The sequence below is a fragment of the Protomyctophum parallelum genome (genome assembly GCF_964188405.1).
Source record: "Protomyctophum parallelum genome assembly, chromosome: 15".
Taxonomy (NCBI): Eukaryota; Metazoa; Chordata; class Actinopteri; order Myctophiformes; family Myctophidae; genus Protomyctophum; species Protomyctophum parallelum.
This window is the reverse complement of record NC_139710.1, coordinates 36,812,826-36,832,394: the sequence shown is the minus strand read 5'-3', so window position 1 is coordinate 36,832,394 and position 19,569 is coordinate 36,812,826. Positions and strand designations below refer to the sequence as shown.

At 48.7% G+C, this 19,569-nt stretch overlaps 1 protein-coding gene across 2 annotated transcripts in view; it reads left to right on the top strand.

Moving 5' to 3' along the window:
- The first annotated feature begins 936 nt into the window (after positions 1–936).
- camsap1b (calmodulin regulated spectrin-associated protein 1b) overlaps positions 937–19,569 on the top strand; it is a 42,339-nt gene continuing 23,706 nt past the window's right edge. For both annotated transcript variants that reach the window (XM_083784259.1, XM_083784258.1), the window contains exons 1-4: positions 937–1,303; positions 2,136–2,302; positions 9,610–9,872; positions 18,878–19,039. In XM_083784259.1, the coding sequence (XP_083640385.1) occupies positions 2,137–2,302; positions 9,610–9,872; positions 18,878–19,039 (591 nt within the window). In that variant the 5' untranslated portion in view covers positions 937–1,303; position 2,136. The remainder of the gene's footprint in view (positions 1,304–2,135; positions 2,303–9,609; positions 9,873–18,877; positions 19,040–19,569) is intronic.

Here is a 19,569-nt window from a genome sequence, read left to right as displayed (position 1 = left end):
ATATCGGTCATAATTTCATAATCTTGCACCCCTATACAAGAAACCAATAGCTTGCATACCTCTTCCTGTCAGGGCCTCAAACCCAGTGCCGTGTGGCCCAGTTTCCCCCGAAAGGTCACTGAGAACCAACCAAGGGCCCCGGCCCCACCAGCCCAATGGCTAATTTGGCCCTGGGCACAGGACACCATACAAGTATAGCTATTTTACTAAGATCATCTCAGAATCCACAATACAACAGGTTGCTTGGAGATAGATGTTCCCAGAATCTACTGTTAAACCCTTGGCCCCTAACCTGGTCTCACCAGGCTTTCCAACTTGGCCCCACAGAAATGGAACTCTTAAAGAGTGGCAGTGCCACCTAGTGGAGTTCACAGAGAACTGCAGGCATATTTGCCACTTGGCTATTGCTAGTATGGTTTCCTGTTAGGGAAACTAATTAACTAAACCCAAATGCAACGGTAACTCACTCAAAGATGAAGTGGGGGGGGGGGGGGGGGGGTATTCCCCAGTCCATACATACACACAACTCAGGGTGACAGTCATATCAGAGCTGACAGCAAACGGGGGTTAAATGATGAACAGAGGATCCACCAAACACAAACGTTCTGTTTTTCCGTATCCGCTCAAGACCGGATAGGCATGCTGGCAAAGCTAATCGATCACAGATTTGATTTAACATGGGAGTAACCAGAGCCTCTTAGATACATGGCTCTGGGAGTAACTAACGCAGGCGCAGTGCTTTTACCTTTACGACGGGATTCGATCATTAGATCTCTGAGTTGACTTGACTCAGTTGACTGTGGGCAGAGAACAGAAGGAGTAACCGAGGGACTGTCTGTCGCTGCATTAAGCCTCCAGACCAGTAATAATAATGTGTGACCTAACATGAGGCATCAAAGGAGGCTCCTTGGATTTTAAACGAATACGTGTCGGGTCTACTCCTGGACGCTGCGTTTCTTTGTGTTGTGTTGTATTGTTTGGAATTGGCTGGGGGGGCGGGAGGACGGACGGGTCCATAGGACGGGTCGGACTCGGGGAACACTCTCTACCAGTACCGTGGAGCCATTGGTCACATCACAGGCCGCAGATTGGGGGCTTGTTGCAGGGAGGAGACAGCTCACATCCACCGCCCTGCTGGCCCGCCTGTCCACCGGCCAGCCCGCCCGCCCCTGCTAGCGGTTAGCTGGCGATAGGATGCATCCAGCAGGCCACCGTACAGCAAGGCAAGCCCTTGGGTGATTTTTATTTGTACACTGCGACGGAGCTGAAGGGTGGATTTGGAGACAACGCCACACCTCTCAAGGTAACGTTAAGAGTCGTTCGCAAAACAAATAAATAATAACAGATCTACAAGCTATAACGCGAAGCAACGCCGGTGTCTAGCTCGTAGATCTGTTCGTTCTGGCAAAGCGAAACCCAGGCTATAAAGAGGCTATACACACACCAACATTATAGCTAACGCTAGCCCTTTTAGCCCCCAAATCACATAACCTTATTATCGCACTGTTTGAGCCAATTAAGTTAACGTAATGGCAAGCAAACACCTGCTTATGTTATGACAGCCAAGATATGGTGCTGTTTACGATGAGCTATGTGCAGCCACGTTTAAACTTGAACGAAGGAAATAATATGCAAAAGCATTCGTTATGTATGTGTCAGCAGGTGCCTCAAATAATAGTACATGTAATATGCTCCAGCAGAGCAGGCCATGGATGGAGGGAGTATGTCTGTCTGTTTGTCTGTCTCAATTATTGTATGAGTCTCCTGCTGAACTATGACTAAGGTGATGTGTTCATGTGATGAGTGGGGACATGTTGTTGTAGTAACAACCAACAGAGCAAGATAAACACCTGCAACTTGATATGCATGTTTTTGAATGATATTATAAAGCTGTGTGTGTGTGTGTGTGTGTGTGTGTGTGTGTGTGTGTGTGTGTGTGTGTGTTACTGTCCCAAGCTAATGGTGCCATCCCTTAGATTAGAAAGCTACACTTGCTTGTTAACTAACATGTGGAGCACTGGAGGCTGCTAAGCTTGAAGCACTTTTGTATTTTTTTTATAACAACCACCTGTCGGAAGTATTAATTGGTGTATTATTTTATGTAACACTGTGGGCGTTGTGTGTTCTGAATCCAGCATGGATGTGGGTCTGTGTGCTGGTGGAGATGGCACCAAAAGGAAAATGGATTTGGCGGGTGTCGCAGAAGGAACGATGGAAGTTGTACCTTTGGACATGTACGATTCTGCCAGAGCAAAAATTGATGCCAACCTACGGTGGCTGTTTGCCAAAGCCTACGGCATTGGTAAGTTGTCTCATATGCACACACACACACACACACACACACACACACACACTCACTCACTCACTCACTCACTCACTCACTCACTCACTCACTCACTCACTCACTCACTCACTCACTCACTCACTCACTCTCACACACACACACACACACACATACCTATTTTTCCATACTGTAGAAGATGTTTTCCCTGGTGTCTTTAAAGATGGAGTGCTGTGATTTTAGTACTTTTTGCAGCTGTCAATGGAGATAACATTACTCCAATAGACCCCTATTATCTAATAGGTGTGGTTATAATATTCAAATATTTCTTCCCTGTCTATTTTTCGTTTCCTCCTGAAAGCTGAAAGCCTAAGGACCAATAGAAATAACAGCATTTTAGTGACATCATAACCCTAACCCCTCCCACATTTTCATACAACAGCTGTGGGCGAGCCTTAAGTTCAGGTGGGTGTTGCTAAGGTGAAAACCAGGTATACTTAATTAACTGGTGGGTGTGGCCAAATAAAAACATAATTGTAACACTTTCTGTACACTTTTTTGAAAATAATCTAACTAGTATAATCACAGTACCTGATGATCATGTTTTGGGGGGGGGGGGGGGGGGGCGGGGATCACAGCACTCGATCTTTCAATGGAGTACAGTACACTGATGTAAACAAGTCTTAATTAGTGTACTGCTTTTTCTGGTTTTATCCTCGTGGCAGATATTGTTATTGACCTGTACTTTCGTTGAAACGTACCCATTCCACAAACGGACAATACAATTTTCAACCAATCAATCATGCGCAGTAGACACATCTTTAAAGAGGTGGGGGTAAGGCCTATGTTTTGGTACTGTAGCTGCCAGAGTTTTTCTGAACCGGTGTGTGTTTTGGTACTTGTAGCTGCCAGCATTTTAACTGAACCTGTTGTGTTTTGGGTGAAGTTACACAGCAGTCTACATGTTCACATGCTCTCTTGGACAGCATGCCACGCTTTCTCATCGTCTCAGTCTCAGGCTCAGCATACTGATGGTCAGCAGAATGCGCTGAGCTTTCTTTAAGGGGGGGGGGGGGGGGGGGCATTGACAGCAAGGGCCCAACAGAAAGAAATATGTGTCTGTGTGCACTTGTGCCAATTCTAATTTCCCCCCATGACACTTGGCAACTGAATTCTTCCCCACTGACTCACTGGATATCTCCCGTACGGATCACTGTGCTGTGGCCTTGGGCAGTCCAGCATGGTGGGACAGTAGCCACAATTTGCAACACTACATTTTCTTTTTTTTAAATAATGGAATGAATCTAAAGTTGCAATACCCTCCATTGATAGCCCATTGATCCAAATCAATTAAGTTAAACTCACGAATACTGCAGCTGTAGGGAAAGCTTGAATTATCCTCTTTCAATCTGCAGAGCGTTTGTTTCATAAAAATGCACCGTATGTTATGAGCTACTTTCTGCAGAGAAGTTCCGTGCCATGAATGATTTTATTTGTACGTTTCGGCTAACAGCCTTCGTCAGTGTCAAGGCTGTTAGCCGAAACGTTGTCCGGATGTAGTAGAGAAATAAACCTGTTGAAATGTGATTCTTGGTGTGTGCGACCCCTCGACCTATTTTACTAGGTTGATTTAAGCTGGTAACGTACCGTAAGTCAGAGCGCGCTGGTCACAAGAAAGAACTCTAGATTCATCCCATTATAAAGACTCTAGTATAGCAAATTGCGACTAGGTAGGACAGGAGTCCCCATACCAAGCTGATGCCTGGTTGAGGATTAGGTTATTTATTTGAATGTCCTCTGGCTGTAAAAAAAAAAAAGTCAAAGCTGTAGAGCTATTCATTCACACCTCCTATCACAATGGCATCAGTGTTAGTATCTGGTGCCATAGGCTAGACTTGCATGTCTTATCTTGTCTAGACCTGTAATGACACTTTTAAGTCATAGCAAGCTTAAGTGAATGATTTAATGAGTGAGTGAATTTGCGAGATTGGTTCGTTTTGAACAAAATGCCTCAAATCATGAACGCAGCGTGCAATTTGAGGTAAATTTTTCATGCACATTCCTACTAGGCTGAGGAAGAAATGCCACCATGGTGACGCTATAACTGGCCCAATCGTGTTTTTACCTGTAACGGCACCGATCTGTGTCAAACTTTGTATGCACACTCTCTAGAGATTCTTTGATATTACTCCTTCAGATTTTATGTAAAAATCCCACAAATTGGTACACATGATCTCTGGGGGGGGGGGGGGGGGGGGGGGGGGGGGGTTGACTCGCTCCAGGGCGGCTTTTTATAAGAACTTAAGCATTCAGAGAGATTCAGTCAGTGTTGGTCTAACTTAGCGGACTCGGCACACTTTCATGTTGCACTGCTTTGCACGTTCCTTGCATGGCGTGTAGAAGTCTCTACATGTCACCTATCATTTACCTCAGGCTCAGAGGCTCAACTCGGCTAACCTGTGATGAATGCCGTGACTCAGTCGTAACTCATTAGGCAGATTTAGTAAATGAGCCAAAATGTCGATGGGTTCTATACTATTGAGGCCAGGGATGGGATGGGCCAGGGATGGGATGGGCCAGGGATCCCTTTTTTTTCATTCATTTTTTTTTTCATTCGGTGCTGAGAAGCACTGAGACCTACAATACACAGACCCGATGTTCATAGCAATGCTGCTGTCTTAATTGGCATTTTGGGCCGATGGCTGACTATGAAGGATGCTTGTTTTCATCTGACTGAGGAGTCTCTAAATGACTCGTTCGTCATAAAAGAAACCCCGGCATTGAAGGCAAACCAAAGATGCAATATTGCTGGACTAAAATGATGCAATTCAGATGAAGCGACCGGGTGGGGATGCTGAGGGTTTACAGTAGAGCTTTGTGTGTGTGTGTGTGTGAGAGTGTGTGTGTGTGTGTGTGTGTGGGGGGGGGGGGCACTGTTCTTGGGTGCAGCTGCAATTATTCTCCCCATCCCATGGGAGGTGAATATATTAAGCTTCATGAAAGGAAAGGTCCATGAAATGCAACGCTACGACATGCACCACGTTTACATTCATACAGCCTCCACATCATATCGGGGCGGCAGGTTCAGTCGAGTCGAGTAGTCCAATGTTTGTGTGTGTGTGTGTGTGTGTGTGTGTGTGTGTGTGTGAGTGCGCACGCACGCATGCACGCACACTCCGGTCTTCATGCCAAGTGGACAGGGCACAGCTGTTACCAAGCTGTGTGCCAGACGGACGGACGGACAGACAGACACAGTTTGGAGGAGTGGGCATACTGTATTGCTGCCTGGTCATGTCCTGTACATGCTCTCCAGCCTGACGTTTGGATGGCTGGATGGAGACTGTCATCATTTCCCACAATAGAATGAATATACAGTATGCAGTGTTACCGTTACACTATGCTAAAGCCCTCCCCCCCTCGCCCCACCCCTTTTCCATTACAGTTAGTAAATATTTCAGCCTGGCTGGTGGTGGTGGCAGGAGGGAGGCGGGGCAGCTGCCACATGACATCAGTGTCTCTGTGTGGAGGCAAGTCAAACGTGAAGACCCAGCCGGGCTAGACGGCTTTTGTTTTCATGCACAATCAGGCCCTCTGTTGTTGTGACGGGCCTGGAGTTGATCTACTCTACTCGACACAGCTCTCCACATTGACCCCACACTGCTGCTGTAGCTACGCTGTTCCACAACAACTGGGTTTGTTGTTTATGTGTATGTATGGCTGGCTGCCAGTTGACCATATGCACACACGGTGTGACAGTAGCTCAGTTGACCATACTACACACACAGTGTGACAGTAACCTCGCCTCACCAGGCTTTCCACCACCTCGGAGGAAAGCCTGGTCTCTGTTTCAAAAGTCTGTATATGATCCTCTCGGGAGCGTATGATATCGTTACGTCATGTTGTAGTATTGTTTTGTACAGTAGTCGACAGGCAGGACCAACGGGGTGGCAAGCCGGCAACTTCCTTTTCCCTCAAACCGATTTTTCAGTTTGTAACCTTCCCTTTTCCCTCAATAAAGTTGACGCCTGTTGTTCCTGCCTGTCGACTACAACATGACGTAACGATATCATCCGATCCTGACCGGATCATATACCGAAATGAAATGGTGCCCAGGCTAGTGTGACAGTAGCTCAGGAGTAGAATCGGAAGGTTCCATCTTCGATGCCTGGCTTGGTGTTAAAGTTCCTCACCTGCATATGAGGAAGCGTCCGTGAATCCACGCTATGAGTCTGGCCCCGTCGGGCTAAGACACTGCACCCCTAACTGCTCCCGATAAATGGTAAATGGTGCATTTATATAGTGCCTTTATCCAAGGCGCTTTACATAGATTGTGCATCAATTCACCCATTCACACACACATTCATACATACACCGATGGCGGCAGAAACCATGCAAGGCACTAGCCAGCACATCAGGAGTGTCTTGCTCAAGGACACTTCGACACCAACTCTGGGGGAGCCCGGGTTCGAACTGGCCACTCTACCCCTGAGCCACCGCCTCCCTGATGAGCAGAGTGCCTGCAGCCTTGCATGGTTGCCTCCGCCACTGGTGTGTCAATGTAATGCATGTTGTAGAGCGCTTTGGCTAGTATTTACCATTTTACACGCCGTAAAAACCTTTTTAGTTAAGACGTGGTTTTGTCCGGGGGCGGGCGAGCTGTCTCGAAGAGCGTCTGTGTGTTTACATTTGCCTGGGTCTTCTAAGCCAGACTGGTCACATCGGGAAGCAATTTACGCTCATATTTTGACCGTACAGACCACCGTACAGACCACGTCAGCTCGGAGGGTGACGTACCAGTGGTCAAGGCATGCGTATATTTATTTAGAGTGCTTTACAATTTACAATTTAGGCATTTAGTAGACGCTTGATCCAGAGCGATTTACAGTAAACAAGAACACAAACATACAACATGTGAAATTGTCATCATGAGGTGCCACATGTAATCCCAGGTAGTTTTCACAGCTTATTGTGTTACCTTGTGGCTGTAGAGGGTTATTTGGCCATGCCTGCTTGCTTGCTTGTCTTCCTGTTTGTGCGGAAGGGAGAGTGCTGACGAGTGGTTCCACTTATCCTATCGGAGAGCACACACGCGCAGCCGCACACAGCTTCAGTTGTGTGACAGCAGCACTGCACACTCTGTTCAAAACCAGAAGGCAGATATAAATGGTATTTTTGCTTTCAGTTTCATCTCACCTTCTTGGGTTTTTGCATTCATTAACACATTTTCTAGGTTGACATTGATTTATCTTCTTTTTCCCCCCCCAAGGACTTTCTTTATGGTGGTATTCTCTTGTTCTGCATGTGACTTTGTACGCAGAGCAACAGAATCCCTTTTTAAATAAATATAGGTCATTGTTTTGTTTTTCCATGGTGCCTGGCCTGCAGTATTGTTAAATTAGCTTCACACTGGCAGACCCTACCCTTGTCACCTGAGAAGGCTGTGCTCACTCAGTCTAGCTGTAGCTGTTTCTATCTACAGGCTCGCACAACCAAGACATAGTTTAAACCATGTATGGCCATATTTACTCAAAGTAAACCGAAACCCGCGCAGAACAAATATTTTAGAATTAGAAAGCCGGCTGCCTTGCTTTTGACACCGTTGACACACGAGACGTCATAATGCCGAGGGCTTAGGCGGGTTTCTGTATCGTGATAGCCCTCTTTTCAGGAGGCGTTGCATGACAGGATGAAAGAACGTGTATTTGTTGTCTCCACCAGGCCGAAGGCATGTGGGGAGAGTATGTTTTGCACTCCGTCCGTCCGTGTGTCCGTGTGTGTGTCCGTGAACAGCTAATCTCGGCCACCGTTAACCCGGTCGATGCCATATTTTGCACACACACTCCCTGGATGCCAACCATGAACCTCTGCCCCAAACTTTCCAGAACGGCCTGTTATAGCGCCACCAGGAGGCCGCTTTGTGCAAAACAAGTTTTTCAATGCCATATTTTGCACACACACTCCCTGGATGCCAACCATGAACCTCTGCCCCAAACTTTCCAGAACGGCCTGTTATAGCGCCACCAGGAGGCCGCTTTGTGCAAAACAAGTTTTTGCACAGTACACCTACAGATTTTGTCCAAACATCACGCAAATTGGTACACAGTCTCTCTAGAGCCATTCAACGAAACGGGTCTTTCAGATTTATCAGACACCATCCTGATTGGTTAAGATTGGCTTCCAAAGTTCACAGGAGTGCTCAGTTTCAAACAAAATGCTGCAAATCATGAACACATCGCGTGATTTCCGTGAAATTGTGCACCCACATTCCCACTAGGCCGAGGACGAAATGCCACATGAACAATTTCAACTCAGCCTCAAGGTGGCGCTATAACTGGCCGAAAAGTGTTTTTACCTCTAACTGCACGGATCTGTGGATAACCTGGTGGAGACCTGTGCCCGGAAGGGCACTTTTTCTAGTTGTTGTATGTTGACGTTGGCGTGGCGATACGTGACCAGACAATTGACACTGAATTTGTGCTCATATTCAGAATATGTGCTCATTCTGAAATCTGAATATGTGCTCTTATTCAGCTCATAATAGGTGCTTGCCACTGAGCAGAGTGGCCAATTACATATCATTGTTGGGGTCCCTTTGAGAACCTCTGATATAGAATCATAGAAAGCTGTCATGATTCAGAAGACATTTTGTAGAATCTGTTCTCGGGTCTCAAATGGGTTAAACCTCTCAAAGTCTCTCTTGTATCAAAAACATAAGAGTAGAATTGCACAATCAACTATAGTAGTGCTGCACGATTCTTCACAAAATGAGATTGCATAGGTGTCTGAATCTAGATCGCAATCTTTTTTTTCCGATTTAATCAGTGGCCTTGTGGTTAGAGTGTCCACTGTCCGCCCTGAGACTGGGAGGTCGGGGTTCAATCCCCGACCGGGTCACACCAAAGACTCCCAAGAATGGGACCCAGTGCCTCCCTGCTTGGCATTCAGCATCAAGGGTTGGATTGGGGTAAGTCCCTGCGACATACTAGCGTCATGTCCAGGGGCTGTACTTGTACATCAAGCTGCCTCACACTACAGAAACAGGAGATGGGCTCCTGCCCCTATGGGCCTCATGGCTCGGCAAGGCTACTTACCTCGGATACCCATCGCTGCAATGTGACGGCATTGAATACAGTTGAATGGAGTGTTACGTGTACTCGGGTGTGGTGGAATCGAGGCCAATGTGAATCATGGCCAGCGCCCAGTGGGGGATCCGGGCAATCGTATTCGCCGGGGAACAGTGTGAATCAAACAGACTCGGTGTGTGTGTGTGAATCTGCCCTAACTCTCCCCTTGTGCCCCCCTCCCCTCCACTCCCGTCCGTCCTATAGACCACATCCCTGAGGATCTGCGCGACCCCTTCTACACGGACCAGTATGAGCAGGAGCACATCAAGCCGCCCGTGCTCCACCTGCTGCTGTCCTGTGAGCTCTACTGCCGCGTCTGTGCCCTCATCCTGGACACTGAGCAGGCGGCAGCGTTGCAGGCACACCTGTCCGTCATCCAGGCCCTGTCCAGGAAGGGCATCTACGTGGTGGAGAGTGACGACGCGCCCGTCACCGAGGGAGACCTGGCCTCCGTGCCCATCAAGATGGTGAGTGACCGGCGGGGGGGGGGGGGGGGGGGGGTACCCTCACATGTTCTCCCCGTGTCCCCTATGTTCTCCCCGTGTCCCCTAGGGTAGGTACCCTCACATGTTCTCCCCGTGTCCCCTAGGGTAGGTAGTACCCTAACATGTTCTCCCCGTGTCCCCTAGGGTAGGTACCCTCACATGTTCTCCCCGTGTCCCCTAGGGTAGGTACCCTCACATGTTCTCCCCGTGTCCCCTAGGGTAGGTACCCTCGCATGTTTTCCCTGTGTCCCCTAGGGTAGGTACCCTCACATGTTCTCCCCGTGTCCCCTAGGGTAGGTACCCTCGCATGTTCTCCCTGTGTCCCCTAGGGTAGGTACCCTCACATGTTCTCCCCGTGTCCCCTAGGGTAGGTACCCTCGCATGTTCTCCCTGTGTCCCCTAGGGTAGGTACCCTCACATGTTCTCCCCGTGTCCCCTAGGGTAGGTACCCTCACATGTTCTCCCCGTGTCCCCTAGGGTAGGTACCCTCACATGTTCTCCCCGTGTCCCCTAGGGTAGGTACCCTCACATGTTCTCCCCGTGTCCCCTATAGGGTAGGTACCCTCGCATGTTCTCCCCGTGTCCCCTAGGGTAGGTACCCTCACATGTTCTCCCCGTGTCCCCTAGGGTAGGTACCCTCACATGTTCTCCCCGTGCAGTAATCCTGGTCTCTAAACTGCCTCCCCCTGGCCAGTGGCCGGGGGACGCGCTACGTCCAACCAGGGAAAGTCAGAAAGCCATGACGGCTGTAGCATTATTTCCTTTTGCAGGATGAAAGTATGCTTTGCAATAACGTTGCGATCTGAATCGCCATTTTAGCTTTTTTTCATCAATTACTGTAAAATTGATTTGTTACCCGTTGATTCGATAGATCCAGATTGACTGTTATACACCCTTAATGTTATAAAGAAAAGCAGGGCCTAAACTTTAACAACATGGCTCACAGCTTTGCACATTCCATATCTCGTCCTTCTCCCCATGCCTTATCTTATTGGATATTGTTCCCATTTATCTAGCATCTTGGCCGCAGCACTTTGAAACATTGCAACGCTAATCACATAATGGACCTGTCAAATATAACCTTTAAGTCCCAGGTTGCTTACTTTGCTGTTTCACAGGATAACGTGTCATCGATCTATGAGCTTGTAGATCTATGAGTTAAAGACTAAAAGGCAAACAGAAATGTATTTATTTATTTGTTCCAATGCCAAAACAACAATGAAATGACAATTTATCATCAACAAAAATATAATTATTGTGTACAGCCCTAGTTTTGGTTTCTGCGTTTGCAGCCTGATTTAGGCAAAGAGGTTTTGGTTGTGCACACTGCCTGTGCACACTGCCTGTACAACGCTATTTTATTCAAATCAGGTGTGATAATTTGACTGCTACTCGTGCTAGTGAGGGCGTTGCCATGCCAGAGAAGCTTATGGGTGGCTTTCCTTGTTCCGGGTCGTGTCTTTGTTGTTTTGCTACAATGGCAACGGCACCGTTGTTATTCACAGAACCTCTTGGCCAGGCTCATTTTCAGTCAACAAGAACACCTTTTAATGTTGTTCCAGGTGTCTAGCTCCATTGTCTGTCTGTCTATACACAAAGCATTTGATGTAGACAGAAATGGCCTATTTCTGTTAAACCAAAAGTCTACACTGGAAGAGTGTAGGCAATACAACCTACACAGTAAAGTTAATGTAAATGGTAAATGGTGCATTTATATGGCGCCTTTATCCAAGGCGCTTTACATAGATTGTGCATTACATTCACACACCGATGGCAGCGGAAACCATGCAAGGTACCAACCAGCACATCGGGAGCAATTATGGGTTCAGAGTCTTGCTCAAGGACACTTCCACAGTAACTCTGGGGGAGCCCGGGTTCAAACGATTCCCATCCAGGCACTCTACCCCTGAGCCACCGCCGCCGAGTTAAGCTAACGGTAACACTATAGATTTTTAACGGTGTAATACAAAAAACTGTCCAAATTAAGAACTGGCAGTTTTTCAGTTGGCAAAGCCAGTGATTCACTAAAACAAGTGCCATGGCAACCGTTGAACTCCAGGCACATTCCATCAGCCGTGCGTCAGTGTTTTATTCACACAAATGCCAACAATTGATTTTTCCACTGGAGTTATGCTCCGCTGTGTACAGTAGGTACGTCGAGCCAGTAAAAAAAAAGATCTCTGTGAAGTGTAGGTCTTATAGGTCTGTCACTCTGCATTCAATGCTTGCGCTGTGGATGGTTGTATGCGAAGAGGGTTGTGGTGTCACTTAAACACTTAAGACCTATTTTAAGCTTCATGGTAAAAAATTGTGTTGTGAGCCAGAAAACAACCTTGACGCGGGACTCATGATTGACTCATGATTGTTCTGATCTTGTAGATCCCGTGCCCTAGTTGGCTTTGAAAACGTTTTATTCTATTGTTTAGCTTATTTTATTCACATTGACATGCCCAAAATGGGGACGCCGATCTTTCCCAGACGCGATTTCTTTGCTCACAATGGCTGTTGTGTCTTGGTTTAATTTTGTTTGTCATCCGGAACATTGTCCCCCGTAACCGCATTTGATGGCTTTAATTTGCTCCATCCAGCTACCTTCTCTCATCCTGCCCAGCGACCTCAGCTCTTCCTCTTATCCGTCTAGCTCTGTCTCTGATGGCATGATAACTGATAACTGTGGATCATGCTTTGACAGCTCTGTCTCTGATGGCATGAGAACTGTGAATCATGCTTTGACAGACACAGGGGTGTTTAGGGTTGTCTTGGAGGGGGTCCAGTGGACCCATTAGTCCTTTTCTATGGAGTCCATTGCTTGATTATGCGGGGGGGGGGGTAGTAAGTAATCAACTAACAAATGACAATCAAAGAGACCCATCTGTTCATATTGTATAGTACACCGTTTCCCAAACAGTGGCTTGGGACCCATTTTTATGGGTCCCTTATTTTTTGGGGGGGGGTTTATTTCTTTTTTTACATTCCCAAAAAGCTAAAGTTTTCATGAATGAAATACCAAATTCAAGGATTTTTCTAAAGTAGTTTCTTGAATAAATAAAAATCTTAAGAAATTCCATAAATTAAAAAACAAATGTTTAAGAAGTAGTAAAAAAATAGAGCTCACAAGCTCACAACGTGGCGCAAAGCGACGCGTTGTGAGCTTGTAGATCTGCTATTTTCACGAAGTCGGCTCTCGGGGGAATGTATCATTTCTATTTTGGGTCACGGGGCTAAAAAGTTTGGGAACGACTGGCATATATAGTTATTATAGTACCACATACTGTCACTAGCAGCCAAGCGGAGAAAACTATTCATAAACATGGTTGTCATTAGTTACAGTATTAGTTCTATAAACACACGCATGCTCCCCGAGGTTTAGCATCTGCTTCCCGTTCTTAGACATGACGTGAACGTGGAATCGGTAGACGATGACGCTCTAATAGTCTATTTTAATTTAGGGGACCAATGTTGGAACGTCATGCCTGGGCCCAAACACCGGTCATCATAGCATCTGTCCTACTGTGGCAGGGAAGTTGAGGCTTTGGCACCAGCAACCCTTCCTGTAATCATCATCATATCATCATCATCATCATCATCATCATCATCATACTATAATTCAGTCAATGTCTGAATGTGTGTCAGAAACACCGCCGTATATCCTCACTGCCTGCACCAATCACTCCCACTTTTCACAGGCATTGACCATAATAATATGGAGGTCTTAACGAAGCCCTTTTTTCAATTTAACAAATGTTAATTTGTGGGGGGATATCTCACAACGGGTAAGGGCTAGTCATTATAACTAGAGCGGTGCCTGTCGGGCACTGGCCTACTAAGACCAATTTTAAGTTGGAAATGCATGCCCCGCCCAGTTATTACATCGGTGTCCCTTTTATGCCCATATTATTATTGAGTTCTTTGTGACATCGGAACAGGCCAGCTCCATGTATGATATAGATGTAGGGGTGATCTGGATTTTATAGGCCTTGTCCGGAGAGCACGGGCAGAGGCTTTGGTGCTGGTTCTGGTCAACCGGCGGTCCGACGGACGCTCCCTGTGGCGGTTTGGAACGTGTGTGTCAAAGTTTGAAGTCGGTTTGGGCGAACCGGTTCTGGAGTTATGTGGACTACAGACGTACACACAGAGACGTGGCCCGTTTACAGATGGATAGATAGTAATTCTATGAAGGGCCCCCGCCCGGCTCCACAGAACCTCCTGTCACAGCCAGGAGGCCCTCCCCTCCGCCCGGCTCCACAGAACCTCCTGTCACAGCCAGGAGGCCATCCCCTCCGCCCGGCTCCACAGAACCTCCTGTCACAGCCAGGAGGCCCTCCCCTCCGCCCGGCTCCACAGAACCTCCTGTCACAGCCAGGAGACCCTCCCCTCCGCCCGGCTCCACAGAACCTCCTGTCACAGCCAGGAGGCCCTCCCCTCCGCCCGGCTCCACAGAACCTCCTGTCACAGCCAGGAGGCCATCCCCTCCGCCCGGCTCCACAGAACCTCCTGTCACAGCCAGGAGGCCCTCCCCTCCGCCCGGCTCCACAGAACCTCCTGTCACAGCCAGGAGACCCTCCCCTCCGCCCGGCTCCACAGAACCTCCTGTCACAGCCAGGAGGCCCTCCGCCCGGCTCCACAGAACCTCCTGTCACAGCCAGGAGGCCCTCCGCCCGGCTCCACAGAACCTCCTGTCACAGCCAGGAGACCCTCCCCTCCGCCCGGCTCCACAGAACCTCCTGTCACAGCCAGGAGGCCCTCCCCTCCGCCCGGCTCCACAGAACCTCCTGTCACAGCCAGGAGGCCATCCCCTCCGCCCGGCTCCACAGAACCTCCTGTCACAGCCAGGAGGCCCTCCTCTCCGCCCGGCTCCACAGAACCTCCTGTCACAGCCAGGAGGCCCTCCGCCCGGCTCCACAGAACCTCCTGTCACAGCCAGGAGGCCCTCCTCTCCGCCCGGCTCCACAGAACCTCCTGTCACAGCCAGGAGGCCCTCCGCCCGGCTCCACAGAACCTCCTGTCACAGCCAGGAGGCCCTCCTCTCCGCCCGGCTCCACAGAACCTCCTGTCACAGCCAGGAGGCCCTCCCCTCCGCCCGGCTCCACAGAACCTCCTGTCACAGCCAGGAGGCCCTCCTCTCCGCCCGGCTCCACAGAACCTCCTGTCACAGCCAGGAGGCCCTCCCCTCCGCCCGGCTCCACAGAACCTTCTGTCACAGCCAGGAGGCCCTCCGCCCGGCTCCACAGAACCTCCTGTCACAGCCAGGAGGCCCTCCTCTCCGCCCGGCTCCACAGAACCTCCTGTCACAGCCAGGAGGCCCTCCCCTCCGCCCGGCTCCACAGAACCTCCTGTCACAGCCAGGAGGCCCTCCTCTCCGCCCGGCTCCACAGAACCTCCTGTCACAGCCAGGAGGCCCTCCCCTCCGCCCGGCTCCACAGAACCTCCTGTCACAGCCAGGAGGCCCTCCGCCCGGCTCCACAGAACCTTCTGTCACAGCCAGGAGGCCCTCCGCCCGGCTCCACAGAACCTCCTGTCACAGCCAGGAGGCCCTCCCCTCCGCCCGGCTCCACAGAACCTCCTGTCACAGCCATCGAGCAAAGTAGGCCGGGTGATTTAAAGTGCAGAGATCCAGCCGCTCACAATTTAGTCTTGGACACAGAACAGATAGAAACACCAGCTCCACTTCCTCTCTCTCGACTGTCTCTTCCCCTCTGCTGTTACCATGGAAACAAACAACGGTGTGACGGCGGCGGCAGCAGGGGTGTGTGTGTGTGCGGTGTGTGTGTGTGCGCAGCTGTGCGCTCGCACGTGTGTGTGTGTGTGTGTGTGTGTGTGTGTGTGCGGCTCTGTGTGTGTGTGTGTGTGTGTGGTTCCTGACAGGGCCCTGGTGAATAATCCCAGCATGGGCCCCTGTGTAAGCATATAGCCAGACACAAAGCACCCAAGAGGGGCTGAAAAAAAACAGTCTTATCTGTCAGACTGCTGGTGGAAGTATAAGAAATCCCCCCCAACACCGGCTTTCTGACTCTTCAAGGCGTCTCCATGGCAACTACCTATTGTTGTTCCTATTCCCATGTCACGGTGAGAGATCCCCTACCTGTTCTGACCTGACTCCTGTTTCCCTTAACAGGAAAACCAGGCCTGAGTAGCATCTGGGGCTTGTTAAAACCCCAGTGTTGCCACAGACTCGGGGCAATAGAACTCCCTGTGGAGTTCTGTGCTGGCCTGATGAAGGCCAGTTCAGGATCGAACAGCACACAAACCCCATTGTTTGTTTTCTATTGTTTGTCTAATCAATCACTACTGCTGCTGCTCATGGACCCCGAAGACATGATTGCTACTGTGTGGCTGAACCAATCAATGGAAGTCCCTTAACCAGCATCAGTCCATTTCGTTGTCGGTTCACAGCCATATTTTATTTTGTTCTAGACACATCAGCACAAATGTGGATACTGTGTATCCATATTATGCACTAGACGTACCTGACTTAACCCATTTTGGGCGGGAACCCCTTTTGGTGTTAGCATTATGTTATGCTTTAGCTATTGAAAAATAGCAGATCTACAAGCTCACTAGCTTGAAAAATCGACTGACTGACATAGTCAGGATGTAGAAGACAAACTGTCAGGATGTAGAAGACATTTTTTGAATCTGATCTCAGGTCAGAATGGGATAAGTGCTAATTGGCAAATACGGTTCATTCATCAGCATAACCCAGATGAGCTGAATAAACAGGTTCCTGTGTGTTCAATTAATCGAGTCATAGACGGACAACCAATTATATACAAGTACAATACTATGCAAAAAACATCATATATAATACGAGTGGTAATAAGAAAGAAAGATATGTACAGTAAAAAGTTAATTTGCAGCCAGCGCTCTTTCAGAGCGGTTTTGGAGGAGGCTAAAGGTCACGCTGTTGTTGGTGTAGGGCAGCGGTCCCCAAACTGTTTTGGCCGTGCACCCCCTGTTACCTCCTGACTTAGATGACGCACCCCCCCCAACGCTTGGTCTCGTTGTATTTGGCCAGCAATTATACATTATTTTATATGATTATGGCAAATAATCAAAGAATGTCATACATGCAGCTGCTCCATACATCTCCTTACAACAGTGGTTACTGGATTTTGGCCTTAAAAAATCCATTACCCTTTTCATGTCACGCACCCCCTAGAGAGCGTTTGGGCAGCACAAGGGGTGCAGGGCGCACGCACCACAGTTTGGGAACCCCTGGTGTAGGGCATTGATCCTACACAGTTTGGGAACCCCTGGTGTAGGGCATTGATCCTACACAGTTTGGGAACCCCTGGTGTAGGGCATTGATTCTACACAGTTTGGGAACCCCTGGTGTAGGGCATTGAGCCTACACAGTTTGGGAACCCCTGGTGTAGGGCATTGATCCTACACAGTTTGGGAACCCCTGGTGTAGGGCATTGATCCTACACAGTTTGGGAACCCCTGGTGTAGGGCATTGATCCTACACAGTTTGGGAACCCCTGGTGTAGGCCATTGATCCTACAGAGTTTGGGAACATCTGGTGTAGGGCAGCCATTGATTCTACATTTCGGCGGCATAGCAGTAGAACAAATTTGACCCCATTTTGTTGCCGAAACTGGGTTCGGTGAGATCACTGGGGCTCCTTCTTCTGGTGTCGTGCGTGTGTGTTTCTCTTATGCTAATTGGAGTAGTGTCTGACAGGTACACGGGTATCCCTGTTTCCTTGCGTATCTTTGAAGGCCAGGCCCAACCAAGCATTGCAAGTTGCTTTACTCTTGTCCTCTAGCCTGAGCCATCCCACCCCCTAGCATAGAGAGCAGGCGTTGGGTGAGTTCTGGCTGCGCAGGATCGATTCGCTTGACTAAACTACAGTTTAGTGAGTCTGCATGTACAGTACGCTACAGATTCATGGGAGCGAAACCTTAACACTGTGTTTTGGCAGGTTTGGCATGTCGACTCAGCATGTGACCCCGGGCCAAGCCGGGCATGTGAAACGATGTTATGACGAGTACACCATGAGTCTTATGCTAAACATGCCAGCCCACCGGTACAGACCTTTGTGTACAATTTTCATAGCCACCAGCTTAGCAACCACGCACACTTTACTCTTACGCTTGCTGCTTGTTCTATATTCATAGGACTTTGTAATGCATGTTGTCTACCGTTGTTATCCCTTTTTCCACTTGTAGTGTTTGTGGGCGTCTCGTTGTCCTGGGGCCGTATGGGACAGTGCTGCTGTGAGCTCTGAATAGCTCTAATTAGCTTTGTTAGTTCTGTCTGTTCCCCCCTAGTCACCGATTGGATTACTGTGCTCTAGCAGGGTTCAGTAAAGCATTGAATGGAGCAGTGCTCTCACTGCTCTGTAGTCTGGAAGTATTTCGGTTAATGATTCAAACGGAACCGTAAACTCTGGTTATAAACAATGTCAATCTCCAGTCTTATCTGCTAGGGGGGCAATTTGGGTAGAATTTAGTAAACAATTAGTGACACTAATCATTTGATAACTCAGGCGAGTGATTCACTTCAATGTGTGTGTGTTTTGAGACGAGTAAAGGGGTTGAATGCTGTATCTGTCATCAACACACGGATGAAGCTATGGCCCACACATAAAGACCATGGGCCTACCATGGTGTACATACCTTTTTATTTAACCTTTATTTAACCAGTAAAAAAACATTGAGACATCTCTTTTACAAGTGAGAACTGGCCAAGATGTCACATTTTGACCAGCAAATACAACATCCATAATACACCTCAAAGTTCCTATGAAATAAATACAACAAATCACCAAAGTCCTAATCTTTTAGTAGCAGGGCAAAATACACAATGTACAAAATATAAACCTACTGGGATTTGTTACAAATGTGTCTGTGTCACTCCCTTCCTCTCCTCCGCCCCACGCAGAGCGCTCACATGCCCATGATCGTATTTAACTGAACTGTGCTCTCCATCTCTCTCTCCATGTCTGTCTGTGTGGTTCCTCTCCTCTCCTCCACCCCACGCAGAGCGCTCACATGCCCATGATCGATGCCCTGATGATGGCCTACACCGTGGAGATGATCAGCATAGAGAAGGTGGTGGCGTGCGTCAAGCGCTTCTCCACCTTCAGCGCCTCCAAGGAGCTGCCCTTTGACCTGGAGGACGCCATGGTCTTCTGGATCAACAAGGTCCGAATAGCGAATAGTAGAAGAAAATAAAGTACTTAATTGTGTCGGTAGTGCTGTCGCCTCACAGCTAGAAGGTCCTGGGTTCGATTCCCACTGGGGACGGCGCTGTAGGCGCTGTGGGGGCGTGTTCTCTCCTCCATGTCATCAGTGCCCATACCCGAGGCAGGGTTGGCGAAAGGGCCTCTCTGTGTGGAGTTTTCATGTTCTCCCTGTGTCCCCTAGGGTAGATACCCTTATAAAAACACATTCAGTAATCCTGGTCTCTATACTGCCTCCCCCTGGCCAGCCGGGGTGCCTGATGGAGGGGAAAGGAACTGGTTGGAATAACGTGTTCCTTCCACGCGCTACGTCCAACCAGGGAAACTCCCCCCTGTCAGGTGTAAAGGAGCAACTTGGACACTCGGGCATGAAGTTCAAGTCCGTTGCTCTCCCCAGGTTGGCGGAGGGTGTGTAGAGCCTAGGATCACATTAGATAATTGACACAGGGGTGAAAAATGGGTTACAAAACCGTGGGATAAAAACTATAAAAA